Here is a 23,313-nt window from a genome sequence, read left to right as displayed (position 1 = left end):
ATCTCTTCTTTGCCTCTACCTATCAGTGGCCTTCTGTCCAGCTTCACCTGCTCCACCCTCCTTAAACAGTATAAATTTCATCACATCTTTACTTCTCTTTAGCTCTGAAGAAGTGTCATACGGACTCGAAAAGTTAACTTTCTCTCTCCACAGGTGGTTAGACCTGCTGTGTTTTTCCACCATTTTCTGTTTTTGTTTCAGGTTTCCAGCACCCGCAGTATTTTGCTTTTATCTCAAAGGCTTATTTTCCTTTCTTGCCTAATTCTATAGTCGATGCTTTATTTAGTGGCTACAAATAGCTTAAAAGCTCTGAAGGTGACCACCTAGGACATCCTTACATTAAGTCTGGAAATGATTGATTTATGCTAGTGCTCTCTCTCTTCGAATGGCAGGAACCATGCAAAATGATCAGTATTTTCAGAATCCATGTTTTGTTTCAAATGCAGCACCTGTACTTATGAATAATTTGTGAAAAGAGTTTGTTAATAATTGTTGTTTTAATTAAATTACCCACAAATTTGGGTATTGTAAATGGTGGATCTAATTTATGACCGATCCTCCATTCCATTTCTTTTCTGCTTAATTTTCTCTCTGGCCTCTCTCTGAAGATAATGTTGATTCCTTGCTGGTTATATTTCCACAGGTGTAAACACCATTCAAGTACCATTATTCGTCAGTGAGCCTTGACAGAATATTGATGGTCTATTTGATCATGGCATGAGAAAATTTCATAAGGAAGTGCAGTTCTCTCACATCGTTGCCATCAGAACTCAGTCCTGGCTGACTTTCTCCTCCTAAGACCAATTGCAATCCTCCTATTGCCATCCGACCGAAATTACCTATCCCGTTAATGGGTCAGAAATTAAGCATGGAATGTTCGTGGCCTGTTTAGCTCAACTACTCATCAGGGATATGAGGATAGTGTAAGGAGGTAGAGTTGAAGGTGATCAGGCACTATCTTATTGAATGGAAGAAGAGGCTTGAAGGGCTGAATGACCTACTCTGACTCTTATTTCATATGTTCTTCAGCTCCCTAGAAAAGCATTTATTTTCTGTTTAATGACTCTTACAGCTCACTTCAAATACAAATGACAAAACTGAAGAAAATTATAATTCAGATCATGAGAGATATACATCATTGGAAATGTGGAAAAACAGCCATCCCATGGTTTTCTGGAGCTATTCTCTGGATATGTAAGGGAACAAATTTCTGGTTGTCCTATTTACCTCAGCCAAGATTAACGTGACAAGGCACAGATTATAAAGGTTCACAATGCAAGTCCATTGGAGACTGCAATATGCTGCGCACCATTTCTTCTAACCTGTGTTGGGCTTTCGAGATCCCCAAGCATTTTCTAGTTTACCTGTACCCTTATCAGCCAACTACAAGTTGTGTAGAATCATATTTTAGTGATGCCCCAACATCTGCTGGCTCTGTTAAAACATATTTTAAATTCTGTAGAATTTAACCGAGTTTGCTGAAGCAGCATGTGGTTGTAGAGTTGACTCACATACATCTGGAAAGCATAGAACCACAGAAAAGTTATGGCACAGAGAGAGGCCATTCAGCCCATCATATCTGCACCGGCTGAAAGTGAAATTAAAATAAACTAGCCGCCCATTCTAATTCCACCTTCCAGCACCTGGTCCATAGCCTTGCAGGTTACAGCACTTCAGATGCAGATCCAGGTACCTTTTAAATTAGTTGAGGGTTTCTCTGTCCACCACCAAACCAGGCAGCAAATTCCAGACACTCACCACACTCTGGATGAAGACATTTTTCCTCATGTCTCCTCTAATTCTCCTACCAAATCACCTTAAATCTGTGTCGCTTGGTAGTTGACCTCACTGCTAGGCAGATACAGGTCTTTCCTGTCTATTCTATCTAGGCCCCTCATTAACTTTGTACACCTCAATTAAGTGACCTTTCTGCATCCCCTGTTCTAAGGAAAACAACCCCAGCTTATCCAATCTTTCCTCATAGCTGCAATTTTCAAGCCCTGGCAACATTCTTGTAAATCTCCTCTGTACTCTCTCCAGGGCAATTATGCCCTTCCTGTAATGTGGCAGCCAGAACTATACATAAAATTCCAACTGTGGCCTAACCAGTGTTTTATACAGTTCCAGAATTATATCCCTGCTTTTGTATTCAATACTTCCATCCATTAAAGGAAAGCATTCCATATGCTTTCTTTACCACCTTATCCGCCTGTCCTGCCACCTCCATCTGAGATGCAGAGATATCGCTGCCTCACCTAGAATGTTCTGCGTCTGAGCATTGAGCCAGTGTCATTATCAGCAGCAGCTCAAGACACGAGAGAGCAGGATGGAGCTAAGCAGTGGGTGCCCCACATCACAATGGTGATATTCGACAGGAATAGTTGCCAGATTGGCAGGAGGGCTGGTTCAAAGCTGGGGAGGGGAGGGGAGGGGAGGGGAGAGGCCTGGGGTGTGAAATTACAGAAAGGCATGGAGGTTTACAATACCTATATTGAGAAGAACAATTTCAAGAAAAAGAGCTGGTTTTGGGAAGTGACCCTTGGCTTCCACTCCTCCCACCTGTTCGCTAGTTCCCCGTCTTACTCCCCTTTGACCTTGCCTTTTTCTCATAATGACAGAAAACTATAAACAAAATAAACTACATTATACATATGTGAAGAATCCATTGCCTTGGTAACATGCTGGCTCAGTTAGGTATAGTGTATCCCACCTGTCATGAGGGTCACCAGCCATTACTTCCCAGATGTGTCATTGAGACAACAGCAGTGTTCTGTGAAACTGAATGATTGATTACATGGGGATGCAGCGCTTAAGTCACTAAGACCATTAGAAAATACAGAGGGAAGAAAATTGTGTTCTGAAGTTTCTGATTTAATATAAAACAATTTGTGACAAAAAGCATTTCCTCATAATGAAGCATCTTGTACATACCGGCAGTAGCAATGCTCGTATCTCTATGTATTGTACATTATCATGATAGAATTCCTTCAAAGCCTCATAGAAGTAGGTTTTAAATACTGGGGCGTATGAAATGAGACTGCTAGCAGCAGCAAATACGTTAGCAAATTTTTTCCAAATGATGTTTTGCGATTGGTAGGCTTCTTCTGGGTTTTCTGTTACCAATGTAAGATTTCTGTATAGGCTGTAGGGAAAAATAGACATTCACCAAATATGAATTTTACTTTAATAATATTCAACTCTATGTATATTCTATGCAAACTACAGGCTAAAATAACTTTTAAAAAGTTGAAACCCACAATACATTACTATTTTTACAGCACTCAGTAGGCAAAGGATTTTCTTAGCTCTGTGCTTTCCAATTGCATTAGAAACCAAGAACTGCAACACATTTGAAATGGTGTGGTCTGTAGACATGGGTTTTCCTATCTAATCAATTAATGAGCCTCTACTGTCACCCCGCCAAGTTAAAAATATATCTTTATTACAATGTTTTATCAATACACTTTTCGCCAATTTTCTGTCCTTCCCTCTCTCCAGAAGACATTAATTCCTGCTACTGTACAGTTTCAGGCCCCTTTTTACCTTTCGATACCTCACCTAAGTGGCAATTTTTCGTGTGACTGTGGACCAACTATTCAATAGTGGAAGAGAAAGGAAAGAATGGCTTGCATTTATATAGATCCTTTCATGGCCTCAGGACATTGCAATGCACTTTACAACATATTTAAGCCAATTGTAGTATCCTTACTCCAATCTGGCTATGATCAGGTAGCTCAGCATAGACCAAGGACTGAACTGATACACAATGGATGAACTTGCTAAACATTTGAGGGGGGAGGTGGGCAGGCGGGGCGAGAACCTTCTTAATCTGATTTTAAGGAATTGCAAAATGGAAATTTGCTCTAAAATCATGCCAAATCATGCTTTAAACAAATGACTGTGCTATTATAATTCTTCCTGAAGATGATTTTTGACCTGCCAATCACTTAGTTCTTCTAAAAAAAAGAGCCCCAGCTTGTTCCATCATTCCTGACAGGTATAACCTCTCAGTTCTGGTATCATTCTTTTGCACATTATCCAGTGCCTCAATATCCTTTTCATAATATAGAAACCAGGGCTGTTACTCCAAGTGTAGTCTAACCAAGGTACTGTACAAGTTTAATACAACTTGTCCGCTTTTCAATTCTATCCCTCTAGAAAGGAACCTCAGTTGTTCGTTTCCTTTTTAAGGCCTAATTAACCTGCATGACGGCTTTTGGGTGATTTGTACATCTAGATCCCTTTAATCCTCAATCCCATTTAGACACTTATTTTCCAAGTATGTGGCCTCCTTATTCTCGCCAAAACGTACCACATTTTATTCCCATTCTAAAAGCTTATTAATGTCTTCCTGTAATTTTGTTGCAGTCCTCCTTTGTATTAATTACACCCTTCCCAATTTGATCCTGTCCATTAATTTTTAGATTGTACTTTGGTTCCCAAGTCCAAATAGTTTAGCAGTGGCTCTCACACGGATTCCTGTGGAACACCATTTCTCATCTTTTGCCAGTCTGAACAACTACTCTCTGTTTTCCAGCCTGATATCCGATCTGCTACTTGTCTCCTGCCCCATGTTCTGACCCAAGCCACGAGTCTTTTAAAAATCGAAATATATTGGGCTGAACCTTCCATGGAGTGGCAATCACTGTCAGATTGCCACTCCTCTCCTATTTACGTACCCTATGCTGGAGCTCCACATTTCTCACCCAGACCCCCGAGCCAGGCCTCCTGAGAAATGTGGAGTGTACCTGCACCTGGGGTCCTTCCCTTGGATTGTAGGGGGAAGTCAAGCCATGTCCCCTTTACAGCACTAGCTGCTGTATTCCAATAAATTTAAATGTCCCAGCCGCTTTGACCAGCTACATAGAGGTAAAAGTGTAAGGTAAGTGGGTGAGAGGAAAAGGTGGGTCAGGTGGGGTGGGCGGTCTGGAGGTGTAGTCATGGGGTCCGGGGGGGGAAATGTGTCAGTAAGGTGGTTGGTTGGTTGGGGTAGTCAAATGGTCCGGTGGGGGTCAGCAGTATAGTTACCCAGAAGTTAGAAATGGTTTTAATCCTTCTAACCTTTCCTGGGCAACCATTCTGTGAACTAAGTCAGAACCATCTGAAGTAATTTAGATCAGAGTTTTGGAGGGTTCCAGACATGGGAATTGCCCATCAGAAGTTGAAACTTCTTAAGCAATTCCCATATAGTCAGTCTGTGGGGACTTCTAAGGATGTGTGCCCAGTACATCTTCCGGGGTACCATTGGGGTATGACCATCCAGAGAACGGAACGTCTGGGCCATTATGTTTCCTGGAATACCCTTATCTAACCTTGGTTACTTCTTCACATAATTCAATAAGGTTAGTCAAGCATGACTAATAAAGGGATACAGTAATTATTAGGGGGAATATAGGGGTACAGTAAGAACTTATTGAAAGGGAATGAATTACTTAAAATCTCCAAGCATATTGGCAGTTAAAGGTTAGCAGATGAACCTTGCACAGCCTTAAGGGCCTGCAAACAACAGAAGTCAGAGGATGCAATAACAACTAAGATTAAGTGTGCTCTTCAACAGATAGGGGAAGAACAGATGGCAAGGTCTCTGCTTGGGTGAAAACAAATAGGGATGTATTTGTTACCAAAGATGTCTTGTAATGTAAACCTACATGTTGACGAGATTGGAGTCTGGAAACTGTTCTTGTACATGGCTAATACTGTATAAATATGTTGAATACTTGTAGTTTAGCAGAGTACTGTCCAAGCTGTATTGAGATGGTGCCCTCCTTGCAATTGCTCAAATAGACGATCGTAACCTGTACCTGAGTCTCCTGTGGTCCGTTCCTCAAAGACACCACATCACTTCCCTTCTGTAATCCCTGCTCACCAAGTTCTAATTTCTAGATTTTTTTTATTACATCTTCGAGAAAATATTTCAATTTCATTCCTATCATTGATTGGTCTACAGTTGTTTAGATATGTTCTATCACCCTTTTTTAATACAGGAAACACATCAGCGTCCATCAGTCCTCTGGCACTATTCCCTTTTCATAATATATAAAATTTCATACAGATATAGTGCCTCTGCTTTCTCTTCCCTAATGAATTTTAATATGCATGGATACAACCCATCCAATTTGATTAGCCTATCAATTATCACCACCTTCCCTTCCCCTTTCTATCTTAAATGTCTTTATAACTTTTTTGATCTCTACTTCTAATGTCATGTCCACCATGTTAGTCTCCCTGGAAAATACCCAGCAAAGTTTTTTTTTGTTCATTCAAGGGATGTGGGTGTCACTGGCTGGGCCAGCATTTATTGCCCATCCCTAATTGCCCTTGAGAAGGTGATGGTGATCTGCCTTCTTGAACCGCTGGTCCATGTGGTGTAGGTACACCCACAGTGTTGTTAGGGAGGGAGTTCCAAGATTTTGGCCCAGCGACAGTGAAGGAACAGCATATATTTCCAAGTCAGGATGGTGAGTGGTTTGTAGGGGAGCTTCCAGGTGGCAGTGTTCCCATCTATCTGCTGCCCTTGTCCTGCTAGACATTAATTGTCATAGGTTTGGAAGGCGCTGTCTAAGGAGCCTTGGTGAGTTGCTTCAGTGCATCTTGTAGATGGTACACACTACTACCACCATGTGTTGGTGGTGGTGGAAGTGAATGTTGAAGGCGGTGGATGAAGTGCCAATCAAGTGGGCTGCTTTGTCCTGGATGGTGTCAAGCTTCTTGAGTGTTGTTGGAGCTGCACTCATCCAGGCAAGTGGACAGTATGCCATCATAATCCTGTCTTGTGCCTTGTAGATGGTGGACAGGCTTTGGGGAGTCAGGATGTGAGTTACTCACCGTAAAATTCCCAGCCTCTGATCTGTTCTTATAGCCACAGTATTGATTAGGCTGGTCCAGTTCGGTTTCTGGTCAATGGTACCCCCAGGATGTTGACAGTGGGGGATTCAGCAATGGTAATGCCATTGAAAGTGAAGGGGTGATGGTTAGATTCTGTCTTGCTGGAATGTGTGCAGCATAAATGTTGCTTGCCAATTCTCAGCCCAAGCCTGAACATTGTCCAGGTCTTGTTGCATATGGATATAGACTGCTTCAGTATCTTGTTACAGGCAGGGAGAGGTGGTGGGATAACTTTTCCCCTTTTTTCTCACTTCTCGGCTGACTGCAACAAGATAATATTTTTGAGGAATGTTTTCAAACCTTTTGAGTGTGATGACTTTAAAGAATACACATGAACAGGCTTTCAAAAGAAAGAATAAAATGTTTATTGCACAACAGCCAAAAAGTAAACACAATGAAACACACATTCCCTCAAACATTCAGACACACATACACATAAGGAATAATGAGTTCTAGAGATGAAACACACACTTAGGTTACTAAGAGAGCGACAGGTCAAGTGTTCTTAACCAGTCATTTGGGATGAAAAGCATTGTAGGCCCGAAGGATGTGCTCTCTCTCACATCTTTGAAGACAATGGAGGTTGAAAGCTTCTGGGTTTTTCATATGAAATAGCGGCTGAGCTTCTGTAGAGAAGAAATATAATCTTGCAGATGAAGACAAATTAGCCTCTTTCAATGCCCGAGCTGTCTTTTAGAGGCCGGGTTCCTCTTTGCTGGATGTGATCCACCTGTGCTGGTCCCAGCCTGCCTTGCTGGCAGTATTAAGGTTTAGACCCCCTCTCCAGCTAGTTTTGGTTACATGATGGTGTTTTCGATGTGTCCCACTGTCCATATAATAGATTGGAGTTGAGGTGATTGGTCTGCAAAGTGGGGGGGTGGGGGGGTTGGTGGGAAAGGAGTGGCGTTGCAGGGGAAATGATTGATATCCAATTAACATACTAGTTATGATTAACTCATTGAAAGACCGTATTTCACATTTCATCTTCATGGAGCCAACCGGTCTGCTAGCCATTATCTTTTCAATCCCTTCCATCGTAGTGGTGAAGGGTAGGCAATTTGCACCTGGAAAACTCATTTGCATTTTTAACTAACTTCCCAGACATTTTGTTTCTGTCTGTCCAAAAACCAAAGTTCCAGAAGCCATTGCGAAAGAGTACGGTGCCTATTATTCCATGTCACTTCCCTTTAAAAATAGAATCCACTGGCCAATCATCTTTACAGGAATGATGTGACCGTCACAATCTCAGTAGTCGCAAATGGTATTGAACGTTATGCAAACATCGACAGATATCTCCACTTCTAACCTTATGATGGAGGAAAGGTGAGGGATGAAGCAGCTGAAGATGGTTGGGTCTAGGATACTACCCTGAGGAGCTCCTGCAGTGATGCTCTGGGACTGTGACGATTGACATCCAACAAGCAAAACCATCTTCCTCTGTGCTAGGTAGGACTCCAACCAGCGGAGAGTTTTCTCCGATTCCCATTGACTCCAGTTTTGCTAGGGCTCCTTCATGCCACACTTGGTCAAGGGCAGTCACACTCACCTCACTTCTTGGGTTCAGCTCTTTGTCCATGTTTGGATCAAGATGTAATGAAGTCAGGAGCTGAGTGGCTCTGGTGGAATCCAAACTGAGTGTCAGTGAACAAGTTACTGCTGTGTAAGTGCTGATTGACGACGCCTTCCACCACTTTGGTGGTGGAAGCAGAGACTAGGAAGGATTTTTAAAGGAAGCTGATGAGCACTTGAGAGAAATAAACTTGCAGGGCTACAGGGATACAGTGGAGGAATGGGACTGATTGGATTGCTCTACAGAGAGCCAACATCGACTTGATGGGCCAAATGGTGTCCTTGTGTGCCATAATGACTATGTATTGGTGGGAGTGACTGCCATACAGTACTTGAGGAGACTCATCTTCACACTGGGAACATCCTACATCATTTTGTGTGGCATCACAGCCATGTGAAACAGTATAGATTCAGAACAGATCTAGCAGCTCAAAACTGCAACAGTAGATGCTGTAAACATTTAGCAGCAGCAAATTGTGCTCTACCACGACCTCATGGCTCAGCATATCTCTCGATCTAATATAACTATCAAGCCAAGGGATCAAGCCTTTGAGGAGTATATGAGAACATGCCAGGCACAGCATCAGGTCATACCTAAAAATGAGGTGCCAAGCTGGTGGTGAAGCTACAACACAGGATGACATGCATTCAGAAGAGCTGAAGCAGCATGCCATAGACAAAGTTAAGCAATCCCACAACAAATGGATTAGATCAAAGCTCTGCAGTCCTGCCACATCCAGTCATGCATGGCGGTGGGCAATTTAATATGGTGGGAGGAGGAGAACCCACAAATATCCTCAATGATGGGAGAATGCAGCACATCAGTGCAAAAGATAAGGCTGTAGCATTTGCAACCACCTTCAGCCAGAAGCATCAAGTGAATGATCCACCTTGGCATCTTCCCAAAGTCCCGGCATCATAGATGCCAGTCTTCAGACAATTCAATTCACTGCGCATGATTAAGAAATGTTGAGCGCACAGGAGCAAAGCCACTGGGCACTCCAGAACTAGCCACATCTTTAGCCAAGCTGCTCCAGTACAGCTATAAAACAGAGACACCTACCTGACAATGTGAAAAATTGTTCAGGTATGTCTTGCCCACAAAAAGCAGACAAATTTAATATGGCCAATTTCCACCCCATTGGTCTACTCTCGATCATCAAAGTGATAGACAAGGTCGTCAACAGTGCTACCAAGCTGCAGTTACTCAGCAATAACCTGCTCATTGATGCTCAATTTAGGTTGCGCAGAGACTGCTTGGCTCTGGACCTCTTTATAACCTTGGGTCAAACATGGACAAAAGAGCTGAACTCCAGAAGTGAGGTGAGAGTGACTGCCCTTGACATCATGGCACCATTTGACCAAATGTGGCATCAATGAGCTCTAGAAAATCAAAGTCAATGGGAGGCAGGAGGAAAACTCTCCACTGGTTGGAGTCATGCCTCACACAAAGGAAGATGGCTGAAGTTGTTTGGTCAATAATTTCAGCCCCAGAACATTGCTGCAGGAGCTTCTCAAGGTAGTGTCTTAGGCTCAGCCATCTTCAGCCGTGTCATCACTGACCTTCTCTCCAACATACGGTTGTGAGTGGGGGTGTTTGCCAATGATCATGGAGCAAAAGTCCTGGAGTTCTCTCCTAAACAGCACTGTGAACGTAATTATACCACAAGGGCTGCAGCAGTTCAAGAAGACGGCCCACCACAACCTTCTCAAGGACAATTAGGAGCAGGAAATTAATGCTGGCCTAGCCAGTGATGTCCACACCTCAAGAATGAATAAAAAGCATCCTAGGGTTTCCTGACCTGCTTGACTTAGCTACTCACTGCTTTAACTGGTTGAATCCTCAGGTGAGCATTTCAAATACTTTTGACTTAATTCTATTTACTTTGAGTTGAACTAACCCTTGATATTATGTTCAAAGCAATGGTAGCACTTCTCTTCTGCAGTTGAATTTGTAATAATCCAAGGCGACATAGATTAATATACCTGTGGATGGGCTCACCCAATGTCATTATGATTTTAAATATAGTCGTCCACCCTAAAATGTAGATAATGTTTACAGCTGCTGCTCTCTTTGATTATTCCCTCCGATTGTGAGTAAAGAGAAGGCATTAAAGTGGATTTAAAGTTCTTTGTCATGCTTCAATTTAAATACATACAATACAGTATAACTTCAGAGGTTTCACTAGTAGTTTTCTTTGCTATTTTCTATGCCAGGAGAAGGGCTCAAGAATCTCTATATGATAGGTTTTACTGCCGCTCTCTGAAGGCCTGGAAGGAAATGCGATTTGAAATGGACATGTTGAATTCTCTCCATCTCCCCACGCATCACTGCTGCTCAAGCTGACATCAGCTATTGGAGCAGAAAACTAGAAACTGACCCTGAACCCCACTGATCTTAAAATCCAGCGGGTACACTATATCACACATTTACCCACTGAGCTGCAAAGAACTTCAGGCTATTAATTTATAACAGTTAGAAACTTCTAAAGATTCCACATCATTCAGAGTGCTTTTTATTCTGCCATCAGCAAGTGAAAGTGAACTGCTCTTTCCCAATAGTACAGAAATAAACTCTGTACATGAATGTAATATTTTAATCCAAGCGTATTTTGTATTATCTGATGGGTATATAATGCAATTATTGGCACTAGGTCATTTAAAAACATATAACTAAAAGTGACTTCACTTCTGTGACTGTATGCAATGTTTCAGGTCTCTAAAATATACAAGATAATCTTTTGCCCACATTCAGCTGCTGATTTAGTATCAATAACAGTATTAAACCAGAAAACAAGTAGCTAAGATGATGATCGACATTCTGTTTTAATTAGGACTTGATGGATCTACAAATTATAGGGGAGCTTCAACCACGTTAAAAATGGAAACTTTCAACACCAGCTTGAATTCAACATGCATAATAAGGGTTGATATTCTAGTGCAATAAAGTGGAGATGCCATTTTTCAGTTGAGGCATTAAAAACATGGGTCTATCAACTTTTCAGGGAAGCGTAAAAGATCCCATTCAAGGAACAGAGTTATCATGGTGCCCTGGCCAAATCCCAAGCCTCCAACAACTAACTCCACCAAAAATACAGATTAACCAGTCTTTCATTTCAATTGCTGTCAGCAGGATGTGCAATTGGTTGGCATGTTTGTCACCATAACAATGATGATTTCAAAAGTAATTAATTGAAACATTGTGAACAATACAAGATTGTACGTAAATCTTCATTCATTTATTGATCACCTTTAATTCAGTAGAATAGCACTTCACAGGCTGGAAGAATAAACATTAAACATGCATTTACATAGTGCCTTTCTTGCCTTCAGAACATCTCGAAGCATTTCACAGTCAAGTGATTACTTTCAAAATCCAGTAGCTTCTGTTATGTAGGAAAAAACAGGCTGCCAATTTGCACATAGCAAAACCATTAATCTGTTCTGGTGTTAGTTGAGAGAGGTAGAGTGACCAGGACACTGGGAGAATTCTCCTGCTCTTTCTCCAGAAGGTATCTTATACTTCTGCCTGAGCAGGCACTCAAGGTTTTGGTTTAACATCTCACCTGGAAGATGCCACCAACAATACTGTACTCCCCCGGTTCTACATCGAAGTGTCATAAATTCGGGGCTCAAATCCTGGGCAGGGATTTGAAGTCATAACCTACTGAGGTGAGAGTGCTACCACTGAGTCAAGCCAATAATTTAAAACCAACATCAAGGGTGAGTAGAAGAATTAGGAAAGATTATCAGAGCCTGAAGATGGGAAAAGAGGATATAAAGTGGAGGATATTATAGAGAGAATTCCAGAAGATGGTAGATGACTCTACCACTGAAAGGAGCAAAAGAAGAGGAGATACAAAGGAGGCCAGAGTCAGCTGAATGCAAAAGCACATGTTGCAATACAGGGGTGCAAAAGTAAAGAGGAGCAGGGCCAAAGGATTTGTAAATGAGAATGAGAATTTTAAATAAGGTGGGGATACAGTGGCGTAGTGGTATTGTCACTGAACTGGTAATCCAGAGACCCAGGGTAATGCTCTGGAGACCTGGGTTTGAATCCCACCACAGCCGATGGTGGAATTTGAATTCAATAAATATCTGGAATTAAAAGTTTAATGATGACCATGAAACCATTGTCAATTGTCATAAAAAACCCATCTGGTTCACTAATGTCCTTTAGGGAAGGAAATCTGCTCTCCTCACCTGGTCTGGCCTACATGGTTGACTCTTAAAACATGCCCTCTGAACAAGGGCAATTAGGGATGGGCAATAAATGCTGGCCTAGCCAACGACACCCACATCTCACGAATAAAGAAAATTAATGCACTGGGAATATGAAGCCATCAAAAATAACAGAAAATCCAATTGTTACACAGCAACATATTATGTAATTGTCCACCTTTTGGAGATGGCACTGTCTCTTTTTACAACGTGGTCTAGTGGGATAGCATCACCAATATAGACCACTTGTGTTCCTTGACTGCTCCATTCAACTTTCCACAAGTTGCAGCACTGCAATTGACCTCAGTAGCTCCAGTATTGGAAAGAAGTGGTAATAGTGGTGGTAATGGAGGAATCAGCTTCAGTTTCATTTCCTATTCCTTATTCAGTAACACCTACTAGCAAGTACACATTTGGAAGTTGGGTGAGGGAATGCGAGACGAGGAGGTTGGATCAGCCTCAGAGGAGATGCTCTCCATTCAGGAGTAGCTTATTGATGCTGTTTAGATTTATATGCGAATTTAGTGCAGTTGGGTGGGATGATTCTTACAATAAAATAATTTAATATACTTGTTGAATTCCAGAATCCTCGCCGTCATCACTGTATTGGAATTGGAGTAATGTAGTTTTGCTGAGGTTCTGTATGGTTTGGTCTTTCTGGAGTCTGAATTACAAATGAATATTAAAAACAAAGTGTTGTATGTTGATGCCGCTTTCAGATGACTCAGTCAGAATACATCTTCAGGACCACCTCAACGTGTGGTTTTATTGCTCGTTCCAGGAGGTAATGGACCCATCATTGGTCTATAACAAGTTAGCTGAATTCATCCAGGGAAGCTGCAGTAGCAGCAGCAAATTAGCCATTGTTTCCACTCCTGATTATTATCCAGAGCTGCATGCTGCAAAATGAACATAAACACTGGACGATGTCAAATTTGGCCTAGGACTACAATGCAGTGCATAGTTGAGTAGCCTGCAAACAATCACCGTTAAGGCTCACACAATGGTCACTTGGGTGAGGTGCTGAAAGAATACCCACATCTATGGAAGTATTTTCCAACACAAATCAGCTCCTTCTGGAGAGGCAGGGAGAATTGGGTAAAAATATACAACTCAAATTAAAGGATTCAAATTAGAACTGAATAATGTGTACCTGTTATCAAATTCTGTGACGTTTTGAACTTGTTTCCTATATTGCTCAAGCAAAATCCATTCTGAGCAGTTCGCCAGCCTTTTCTGTTGGTTTCTAGAGAAATAATGAAACCTGATGCCTTCCATAGGTGTGAAGCAAATGTAACAATTAGGCAGGTAAGTAGCATTCTTCACAAGCCAATCCACACTCAATAAGGCATATTCATGGAGATGTAAACCAGCACCTGAAGAAACATAAACCCAGCAACATTTTATTAAACAGTCTAGACCAACAATTAAAATAGAAATAAACTACAGGTTTTGACATTAAACATAGTGCCTAGACAACGATGCTTGCTTCACAACTCAGATTGGAGAGTAGACTCTCAAGGTTGAGAGATCTCAAATCTTTCAGATTCAGTTGGGTTGAGGTTTTATTCAAGGCCCTGAGGGAACCAGCCTCACTATGATCATTTTTTCTGCTGGGTAACCTGAAAGTAGCACAAGAGATGCTTGGAAGAAATCCCAAACTGAACGGCTTTACTTCTTTTGACCAAGAAAATTATGTTGTGCTCCAGAGTTTTATTTTAAAAGGGAGAATCCAACAAGTGATAACTAGCCTACAGGTCTTCCTCACCGCTATTGGACACCCCCAGTCAAGTATTCTCACTTAAAATTAAAAAATACTCAAGGCAAGCTTCCAACTTCAGGAAAAAATATTGAGTGAAAACTCAAGTCAAGTGCCGATGGTGGGAAGTGCAACTAGCTTTTTTGGGTATTCCGGAGATGCTTTGTGTAACTAGGAACTCTGGATTGTTACAAACTCTTTTCATTCAAAATATACCAGTAAACTAAGCACCAAGATACCTGCCCTTGAATAATTACTTGCATTTGAAAAAATATATGGAAATGAAGATGTTCTTGAAATATCAAGGAGTTGAAAGTTTGCAAGCTGGTTGGAACAGAATTCAGTTTATGTGCTGCAACCACAAAGTCCTATGGCCTGAGAAAGAGGTCATTCTTCAAGTTTGAATTTCCAAAATTATTTCAAATACTCCGACATGTTTAATTTTATCCAAGGGGTTTATGCACAGTAAGACGACAGCTGTACGAGTTGTCTCTTGGTTTCGGTAACTTTTTTTTGACAAACACTGGAACTGTTGGAGGCCTATTATTGACAGAGTTTAGTCTTTATTGTCTTTGAGCGGTTATATGTTTACATACCACTCTCAGTATGGGACTGAACCATACAAACCAGGAAGTTGCCCTGGTTTGATCCTTAGCCCGTGCTAATCTTGGTTGGTGGACCACTACAACAACTTTCAACATCACTTGGCTTAGGAAAGAAAGATTAAGTCAGGATTCTCATTCCAATCTGGATCCTGATCCAGCAAATGCTGTTTTAAATTGCATATGTTTAGCCATTACCTGAAGACAGGACTGGTCTTCAATATTATCACACCAGTGACAAATTGTCTACCAACAACCATTGGAGACATCCACACATCATAAGTGGTCACTTGGGTAAATTACTAGAACAGAGGAAGCTGAAGTCAGAACACTTCAGGCTGGCAATACATCTGCACTTTTGTAAGAGGTGGTTAAGAAACACCAGAGGTGGGAAAAAAACATTAGCATCTAAAAAGGACTGACTGCATTCTCCAAAACAATTTCAGACCCCAATCTGAAATGTTTAAATTATATAAAACTTTTGATATTCCGTAGATCCATAGGAATACAACAGCACAGAAATAGGTTATTTGGTGCAGCTGTTTCTCCCCACATTAACCACCTAGTCTAACTACACCCTCCTGGTCACCACCTACACCATTCTTTAAATATTCCTCTTTCAAGCACGTATCTAATTTTCTTTTAGAAGAAAATATGGACTCTGCTTCAACAATTGTTTGTGTGAAGAATCATCCAGTGAGCCATCTGTGTCAGGATTATTCCTCAAACCACCCATTTAAATCTGTGATCATCATATTGCATTGGAAACAATTTACCCCTATGTATTCCACCATAATTGAAGAAATTACACTATAATAGTTCAATGCTTTTACATTCTTCCAATAATGAGGTGCCTAAAGCTCAAAGCACCAACTGTAGCATAAGAAATTGTACAAATTCAACATGATAGTCTTATTTTTGTATCCTATTTCTAAGGATACAAAACTAAGGATTCAGTTTGCTATTTATATATTTAGATTTGGAGTTATGATTTGTGCTGAGACTCATTGCTGCAATCTAGGCTCAGCAGTCAAATTCAGGTGAGCAGATTATTTATCTTACTTAATACACAAAACCTCACTTATTTCCACCCCATCCCTTCTAAAGCTGAGGGACAACTTCATCAGTAACAGCAACTCTGCAATATCCTGCAGCCAATGACAGGTGAAGCTGACCAGTGAGTTCCTGAGGCTACTTGAGATCACAGCTGTTCCCAGTCACTGTCTTCAACCAACATTCATATGTGCCAAGAGTTAATAGATAGCAAGGGCACAAATATTTGCTTTATAAAAAAAACTCTAACCAGTGGATATTGAGGTCAGCATCTGCCCTGGCTGAGGTTAGCTAACTCAGTGCAAATCAGGAATCCAACCTGGGGCATTCCTCTTCCATATGCTTCAGTTGCATATTGGCCAGTGGATTTATATATCAAGTCATCTCAGTACTTGTAGGCTTCATTTTTGTGGGGTTTTTTTTTTACATGTCCAAGAAGATCGGCATCAGGAACAACAATGAGTACAGATGGGAATAAGTGGCAGTGAGGACAGGAATGAATGAGCACTGGAGTAATGTGGCCAGTCAGGTGGCATAGTGGTATTGTCACTGGGCCAATATTCCAGAGACCCAGGGTAATGCTCTGGCGACCCGGGTTCAAATTCCACCATCTGCTGTGGTGGGACCCGAATTCAACAAAAATCTAAAATTAAAAGTATGACCACAATGAAACCATCGCCGATTGTTGTAAAAACCCATCTGGTTCACTAATGCAAAAACAAAAATACCTGGAAAAACTCAGCAGGTCTGGCAGCATCTGCGGCGAGAAGTACAGTTAACGTTTCGAGTCCGAATGACCCTTCAACAGAACTAAGTAAAAATAGAAAAGAGGTGAAATATAAGCTGGTTTAAGTGGGGGGCGGTGGGACAAGTAGAGCTGGATAAAGGGCCAGTGATAGGCGGAGATTGCCAAAAGGTGTCACAGACAAAAGGACAAAGAGGTGTTGAAGGTGGTGATATTATCTAAAGAATGTGCTAATTAAGAGTAGAAAGCAGGTCAAGCAAGGTACAGATAGCCCTAGTGGGGGTGGGGTGAAGGAATCAAAAAAGGCTAAAAGGTAGAGATAAAACAATGGATGGAAATACATTTAAAAATAATGGAAATAGGTGGGAAAAGAAAAATCTATATAAATTATTGGGAAAAAGGGGTGGGGGGGGGGGATTGGAAAGGGGGTGGGGATGGAGGAGAGAGTTCATGATCTAAAATTGTTGAACTAAATATTCAGACCGGAAGGCTGTAAAGTGCCTAGTCGGAAGATGAGATGTTGTTCCTCCAGTTTGTGTTGAGCTTCACTGGAACAATGCAGCAGGCCAAGGACGGACATGTGGGCATGAGAGCAGGGTGGAGTGTTGAAATGGCAAGTGACAGGGAGGTCTGGGTAATGCTTGCGGACAGACTGAAGGTGTTCTGCAAAGCGGACAGACTGAAGGTGTTCTGCAAAGCGGTCAGCCAGTCTGCGTTTGGTCTCTCCAATGTAGAGGAAACCGCATTGGGAGTAACGAATGCAGTAGACTAAATTGAGGGAAGTGCAAGTGAAATGCTGCTTCACTTGAAAGGAGTGTTTGGGCCCTTGGACAGTGAGGAGAGGGGAAGTAAAAGGGCAGGTGTTGCACCTTCTGCGGTTGCATGGGAAGGTGCCGTGGGAGGGGGTTGAGGTGTAGGGGGTGATGGAGGAGTGGACCAGGGTGTCCCGGAGGGAACGATCCCTGCAGAATGCCGCCGGGGGGGGTGAAGGGAAGATGTGTTTGGTGGTGGCATCATGCTGGAGTTGGCGGAAATGGCGGAGGATGATCCTTTGAATGCGGAGGCTGGTGGGGTGATAAGTGAGGACAAGGGGGACCCTATCATGTTTCTGGGAGGGAGAGGAAGGTGTGAGGGCGGATGCGCGGGAGATGGGCCGGACACGGTGGAGGGCCCTGTCAACCACCGTGGGTGGAAAACCACTAATTTGGTTCACTAATGTCCCTTAGGAAAGGAAATCTGCCACCCTTACCTGGCCTACATGCCACAACAATGTGGTTGACTCTTAAAAAATGCCCTCTGAACAAGGGCAATTAGGGATGGGCAATAAATGCTGGCCTAGCCAGCAATGCTCACATCCCATGAACTGCCAGTTTTTACCGGCAATATATCAAATTATCATTTATATCAGTGCTCAAAAACAACTCATGCTTTTGACACTTTAAATAGTGAAAAGTGATTTAGTTTCAGGATAACTACCACCACTATTTATCAGCATAAATTGGATACATCCCAGGCACACCTATACAAATACTGGATACAACAGTATCATACCTGCACTGGCATCACAGTGGGAGTGGCCATAGGCAAGCATTCAGAAAAGATCACTCCATTCCACAGCTACCTTTCTGATTGGAACATGCAGCTTTCATTAAATTTACTGGTTTATAGAGGGCAATATATTCTTAAGAGGATCTTCCAAGACATTAAAACATTGCAGGACTGTAATCTCAGTCCTCACTCCAGTAAACCATTTTAGCATCTTCCAGTAAGGGGAATTGACTCATATTTCTCGAAATCTACTTGTAACAATAATAGCCATGTGTAACCTAAACTGGGTAATTTTCATTCTTTGCAGATGCATTTCTTCAAACTCTCTGAAGGGAGACTGAGCAAACAATTTGCGAGATGAGGCATGATATATATCAATAAGTTGCTTTATTTCCACAGTAAACAAACAGAACAAAAGTAATGATCGTTATTTAACTCAAGCAGGACAATTTAAATTGAAAAACAAAGAACAGGTCACACATTTCCAAACTAGTTGGGCATCTAATTCAACTTAAGATAATTTCCAACTATGCTTTCCTGTACTCCAACCTTCTGATAGACTTTTAGTTACTGACTTCCTTCCATTTCAGAAACATCTATCCTTGCCCTTCTGTTTTATCTTGCTGTTCACAGCCAGAAAGGAAAGGCTGCAGTGTGCCCAGTAACAGGATTTTACTCATGACCAAGATATCCTTAAAAATCATCACTGAAGTGCAATGAAAGCAGTACTAAAACCAGTTTAATATCCATCAATTCATTTTTAAACAAAAACAGGTAATACTCAGCAGGTCTGTCAGCATTTGTGGAGAGAGAGAGAAACAGAGCTAACATTTCAGGCTTGTGACCTTTCATCAGAACTGGAAACAGTTAAAAATGTAATAGGTGAAGGTAGGAAAAACTAAAGGGAAGGTCTGTGTTAGGTGCAGCACAGGAGAGATTAAATGACAAGACTTTTATGGTGCAAGGCCAAAGGGAGTAGTAATGGCACAAGTAAAGAAACAAAAGATGTGTCTAGCAGTGTAAATAGCAGGATCTTGAATAGCTGCTGTCCAAAGGAAATGAAATAAGAGAAAGAAAAACCAGCAAAGAAAAATGAAACAAAATGGGGGAAGAGGTTATGACCTAAGTTTTTGAATTCAAAAACAAGTCCGAAGACTGTTAAAGTGCCCAATCGAAAGAAGAGCTGCTGTTCCTTGAGCTTCATTGGAACACTGTAGCAGGCCATGGACTGAAAGGCCAGAGTGGGAGCAAGGTGGAGAATTAAAATGATAAGTGTAAGGAACCCATTTTTGAAAAACTTGAAGGACATTGAATTTTGAACATTCTTCCTCCTGAGTTTTTTTTGAACGTTTGCAATATTAATTCACGGCTGTGAATATGCCATTTTTCAAGAAACCATGGGTCAATAGATGGACGTCCAGTGGGGAACTCCTGGAGAGGGAGAGATACTTTGTATGTATAAGTTAACAAAGAATTGCTGTTGCCAGGTTAAAAACTCTTGCTGTTTGGTTAAAAACACCTGGCTTATGAGAAGTATTCTCTGAACATCTTAGTCTTTAAAACTCACAGGCAGAGTGTGTGTGTGTGGTTGGGGGGGGGGGGGGGGGTGCCTTAGAAGCAGGCTGCAAGAAAACACTCTCTTTCCCTCTCTCTGCCCCACCTTTGTGTTGAACCTTCCTCAGAAATGTCTAATCAGAATAACTCATTTGTTTCTTTGGAGAGTTTGCAAAGTTGTCAAGGAGAATTTCGCCAAAACAAATCTATCTGAAGGAACTTCCAGATCTATTGTGACCAGAATTCTGTTAGATCAACATTGTCAAGATCTTTTTGAATTTTATCCTTCTAAAAGGAACTTTCCCATGCTCCAGCCTCTGCAGGGGACTGTTTGTTTTGTCCTGTTTGTGTTTGTTTGGGAGTGTATGGGGGTTCAAATATCTGTTTCTTAAAAAGGGGAAAATCGTTACACTTCTAAACTACAACTTATATGTTAACCAATTTATTAACTTGTTTTTAAAAAGTAGTTTGTTTATACTAAATGAATATTTTTATGTGTTTACTGAAAGAAGCCTGATTAGAGTCTTTGATGTTGTTATACCCAGCATGAAAAGGTAGCAACTGGCCAATTTTGCGGGTGAATTAAACATTTAAACTATTATAATGACCTGTGGAGAAGTGGGGCTAGAATTAACTGCGCGCTCCTCCCATCTCGGTCCGTAACACAAGCGACAGGAAGCCAAGGGTTACAACTGTTGACTGAACGAGGGCATTCTGCAAAGTGGTCACCCATTCTGCATTTGGTCTCCCAATGTGGGGGAGACCACAGCATGAATAGCGAATACAGTAGATTAAATTGAAAGAAGTTCCAAGTAAATTGCCGTTTCACTTGGAAGCAGCCTTGAATAGTGAGAACGGAGGTGGTAAAACAGCAGGTATAGCATCCCCTGCGCTTGTGGAAATTTGCCGTGGGAAAGGGAGGGGGTGTCAAGGGTCATTGAGGAATAAGCCAGGCTATCACAAAGGGAATGGTCCCTTTGGAATGCTGAAAGGGGACGGGAAGATGTTTGGCAGTGGCAATGCTGAAAGTGGCAGAAATGGCAGAGGATGATCCGTTGAATATGAAGGTGGGAGGTGAGGACAAGGGGAACCCTAGCATGGTTCTGGGAGGGAGGGGAAAGTGAGAGCAGAAGCGCAGGAATAGGACAGACACAGCCAAGGGCCCCATCAACTGCAGTGGAGGGGAATCCTCAGTTGAGGAAACAATCTAGAGGAGGATTTAGGACCAGGTGCCTAGTGAGGAAGTCTGAAAATGTGCTAGCATTCGCGGAGTCCCCGAGAAGTACAACTATTGCAGTACATATACAAGGAGTGTCAGACAAGATTACGAAGCGGTACGAGGGACAGTGAGCATTTCAGAGCCAAATTTGGCACTGAGCCCCTTCCTCTTCATGGGTGTCATGGATGCTCTAACTGAGCAAGCGAGACAGGAGATGCCATGGTCAATGGTGTTTGCAGATGACATTGAGTTATGTGGTGGGGATGATGAGAACATGACCGAGTATCTGGAAAAAGAGAAACACTGGAAGACAGGGGTATGAGGATCAGCAGACAAAAGGCCCAATATATGGACAGTCAGTTCGAGCCTAGGGAACAGGATCAGAGTGAAGGTGTAATGATTATGGGTCAAGGGATAAGATTGTCAACCCTCCAGGACTGGCCTGGAGTCTTCAGGAATAGAAGACACTACTGTGTGCAACCCTGGAGAAAAATTATCGAGACATGAAAAAAGATTGTTTTTTTCATTTTCTTAAAACATTTCTCTTCAACAGATATAAAAGTGTTGGAAATCAGAAAAAAAGGCTATTTTGCTGACAGTCAAGCATCATCAAATTGGGTAATGAGTCTTTTTGCTTCCAAATTGGGATAGGAAGGCATTGTGGCACAAGTAAGGATGTGTTGGTCGACTAATAGCTGGAGTGTGGGGGCAAATCATGTGATGAAGCCTCCAGGAATCAGAGTTGGCAACCCTACCTGGGGAAAGTGAGTAGTTTCAATTGATTCTGATGAAGAGTCATTCGGACTCGAAACGTTAACTGTATCCCTCTCCGCAGATGCTGTCAGACCTGCTGAGTTTTTCCAAGTATTTTTGTTTTTGTTCTAGTTTCAATTGGGGTCAGTTTGGCAGAAGATGGAAGTATGGAAATGGAAACTGAACAAAGGCTAAGCTCTGTTTGGAGTAACTGGAAGAGTGGAGTGTTATGTGACAGAAATGTATCGCTGAAACAGAAAGGAAGAATCTACAAGACAGGTATGAGGCTGGCCTTGGTACATACTGCAGAAACTTGGGCAACATCAAGAAGAGAGAAGGTTAGAAATTGGAAACACAGTTGATGAAATTGTCCAGTTCACGGTGGGAGCAGGAAATAGCATTAATCAATCAATGTACCAGAAAAAGAGCTGAGGGAGGGGACCAAGTAGGATTGGAACTAAGAACACTCCACATGTTCCACAAAAAGGCAGGCATAGCTAGAAACCAACACCTTCTATCTGGAGGAAGTGAATGGTGTTAAAGAGGTTGGTCGATGTTAGAATAAGTTTCCCCAGGCAGAGGAGGGTGGTGGTGGATGGGAACTGATCAGGTCTCCATTCATGGAAGAAGCAGAGAGCTGTCAGACCAACCTGGTGGGAGATGGAGGTGTAGGGGAATTGGGCATCCATAATAAATAGATGATGGTCAGGGCCAGGAAACTGGAACTGTTAAGGTGACAGGAGATGTTGGAAGAGTGACTGATGTAGGTGGGAAGGAGGTAAGGAGAGAAAAAAATAGATTTGAGATCGGAGGAAAATTTTATGAATGCAAGTTCTTTTGCCCAGTTCTATCAGTGGAACAATTAGAAATTAGCAAAGCACAACACATTCTTACTCTTATTTTATCTATGTAGGGCATGTCATATTTTTATGTAGTTTCATCAGTTGGGCTTTGTATTTATCACTCGTCTCCAAGTTAAAACATGAATTCAAACCCCACATCAGGATTTGAGAACAATTTAGGTTGACATTTTAATACAGTACCGAGGGAGTGCTGCACAGTCAAAATTACTGTCCTACAGAGGAGGAAGGAGGGAGTGTGGCAAGTTTGAAGCCTACCCTCTATCAACAATGATATGATACCAGGAGGGGATGAAGAGTAGTGAGCAACCACAACACCAATAAAACCATAAGGCATAGGAGCAAAAGTAGGCCATTCGGCCCACGAGTCTGCTCCGACATTCAATGAGATCATGGCTGATCTGATAATCAACCTCACTTTCCTGCCTATACTCCATAGCCCTCGATTCCCTTACTGATGAAAAATCTGTCTATCTCAGCCTTGAATATACTTAACGGCCCAGCTTCTACAGCTCTCTGCAGTAAAGAATTCCACAGGTTAACTA

General features: G+C 41.9%; 1 protein-coding gene across 1 annotated transcript in view; it reads right to left on the bottom strand.

Annotated features, from left to right (window-relative positions):
• ada2a (adenosine deaminase 2a) overlaps positions 1 to 23,313 on the bottom strand; it is a 74,688-nt gene that overhangs the window by 40,700 nt on the left and 10,675 nt on the right. Inside the window, exons 2-3 of the mRNA XM_078568159.1 lie at positions 13,829 to 14,051; positions 2,932 to 3,142 (exon numbers count right to left, since the gene is read on the bottom strand). Coding sequence (XP_078424285.1) covers positions 2,932 to 3,142; positions 13,829 to 14,051 — 434 coding nt within the window. The remainder of the gene's footprint in view (positions 1 to 2,931; positions 3,143 to 13,828; positions 14,052 to 23,313) is intronic.

The sequence above is a fragment of the Cetorhinus maximus genome, chromosome 22, assembly GCF_964194155.1.
Source record: "Cetorhinus maximus chromosome 22, sCetMax3.hap1.1, whole genome shotgun sequence".
In the NCBI taxonomy this organism is placed as follows: domain Eukaryota; kingdom Metazoa; phylum Chordata; class Chondrichthyes; order Lamniformes; family Cetorhinidae; genus Cetorhinus; species Cetorhinus maximus.
The sequence above is the reverse complement of the archived record's forward strand: the minus strand, read 5'-3'. Positions and strand labels throughout refer to the sequence as shown.